General features: G+C 55.4%; 1 protein-coding gene across 1 annotated transcript; it reads left to right on the forward strand.

The window, feature by feature from the left end:
• Positions 1–356: 356 nt before the first annotated feature.
• On the forward strand, positions 357–1,715 carry GNI_183010 (hypothetical protein; the record flags this gene model as incomplete). The annotated part of the gene is made up of 1 exon (XM_011135243.1): positions 357–1,715. One exon carries the CDS (start codon positions 357–359, stop codon positions 1,713–1,715), a length of 1,359 nt encoding a protein of 452 aa, XP_011133545.1.
• Between the last annotated feature and the right edge of the window lie 95 nt (positions 1,716–1,810).

A 1,810-nucleotide genomic window follows, 5' to 3' on the forward strand; every position in this document is an offset into this window, starting at 1 on the left:
TTAAGAAGAAAACCGGAGAATGGAGATGCGTCATCGACTACCGCAGGCTCAACGCGGCCATGGTGGAAGACTCCTACCCCCTTCCCTTTCCACGCATCTGGGGTCATCGGCGACGGGCGGCGGGACAGAGATACTGCTGCACGCCAGACATGGACTGCGTTCGATTTGAAGAGGGCGGACTTTTTGAGGGAAAAAACTATGAGCCACAAAGGAACGTCCGGCGCCGACCCAAACCAAGTGGTCGCCGTAGCCTGCTCTATCGAGGACATAACGCACATCTTGTGAGCTACAACAGATGTGCGTTATGTCCTTGATAGAGTCGAGTAATTTTTGAGGGCTTTTTTGTATTCGGATTGATGAGAGGTCTTTACGCTGCTGAGTCGCAAGCAGTCTCGCCACTACTGTCGGTGCTCACTGGGGTGACATTTGACGCTACTGCTCCGGGTGAGGAGTGTTGTGGGTCTCTTAACTTCGGGCAAGTGGTGTGGGATCGCCGGATTCACGAGGTATCCGGCGTTCCTCCGCCGATGCCCGAGTGCGTGAGACTAGGGTTTGGTCACGATGATCGCATAACGTCACGACTGTTTCTAGCCGTAGCCTTGCAGACTGTGGATCAGCTGATGAAGAGCGAAGGGACATTGTTTAGTCGGGAGCAGATCCAGGTACTCAGTCGCGCTGTCCATCCGACCGTGAGGCTGGACTTGGAAGGCGCGGCCATGTACAAGGACGTGAAGAAGGCTGCCGACGAGGCTGAGAGAGTTCGCATGGCGCAAGAGGTGTTGCTCAAGTTAGCCGAAACTGGCCAGTTGAGCGACGAAATCACTCCGTTGAAGACGAAGACGAAGAGCATGAGCGAGCTGCGCGAACTGTTGTTGAAGTCCTACAATGCGCTTGAGCCCTCTGGCGACCACAAGTCACTCTTTTGGAAGGGCATGTGTCGGCCTCTGATTGCGATGAGCTCGAAGAACCAGGTGGTCGTAGGGCCCGAGGAGAAGTTGGTATGCGGACGTTGCGAACCCGGCCGGGTCGTGAGCCTGCCCGCATGGAACAGTGTGATCGATACCGCAATGAACAACAAATATCTCTGGCGCGGTGCATCCTGGCGTGATTTGGTGCCTGAGCACCTCCGACTCCCCCTCAAGGAATGGGTAGCAGGTGGCGGAGCATTCACACCGGGGGGAGAGTGGCCGGCATGGGAAGATATGCGGTTCCTCTGGCCTCAGGAGGTCGAACGCGCGAAGGGGTGCATCCAGACTGAAGCGAAGAAGCAAGGCGTGGATAGTGACGAGTACCCGTGGGTGGGCGCGTTTCTGCCACGTGGTGAATGCATTTCCTATGAAGATGACAGGGCAAGGGACGGCATCTATGCCACCATGCCTGATCACCTTAGATTCTGGCGCGTCGCTAACCTCGGCCACCTAATCAAGTCATACCGTTTCTCAGAAGAGGTCATCGACATGCTCGAGGCGGATGCCACCCAGCTAATCTCCAGCTCGGAAAAACGCAGGCCTCGCGTCAAGAGGGATTACTACATCGGCAGCTACGCACAGGCCTACGTTGTGCTCGAAGGCGCTGACAGTGCCGGAAGCTCCAGGCTGCGCCTTGCTTCTGTCCCCTACTGCCTCATCGCGAAAGACTCGAAGGACGCTTTGGCTCGACAAAAGGCCTTCTGGGAGCAAGTAAAAATTGATGCAGGCTGTGCCGTGTCCAAGTAGGCGTGATGACGGCTACATTCCATCAAATTTACGGCTCAGAGATGAAACCCGTTTTACATTAATGACAGAACACTGAACGGTAAAGTAGTAGTAAA

The sequence above is a fragment of the Gregarina niphandrodes genome (assembly GCF_000223845.1).
Source record: "Gregarina niphandrodes unplaced genomic scaffold scaffold00071, whole genome shotgun sequence".
Lineage (NCBI taxonomy): Eukaryota > Apicomplexa > Conoidasida > Eugregarinorida > Gregarinidae > Gregarina > Gregarina niphandrodes.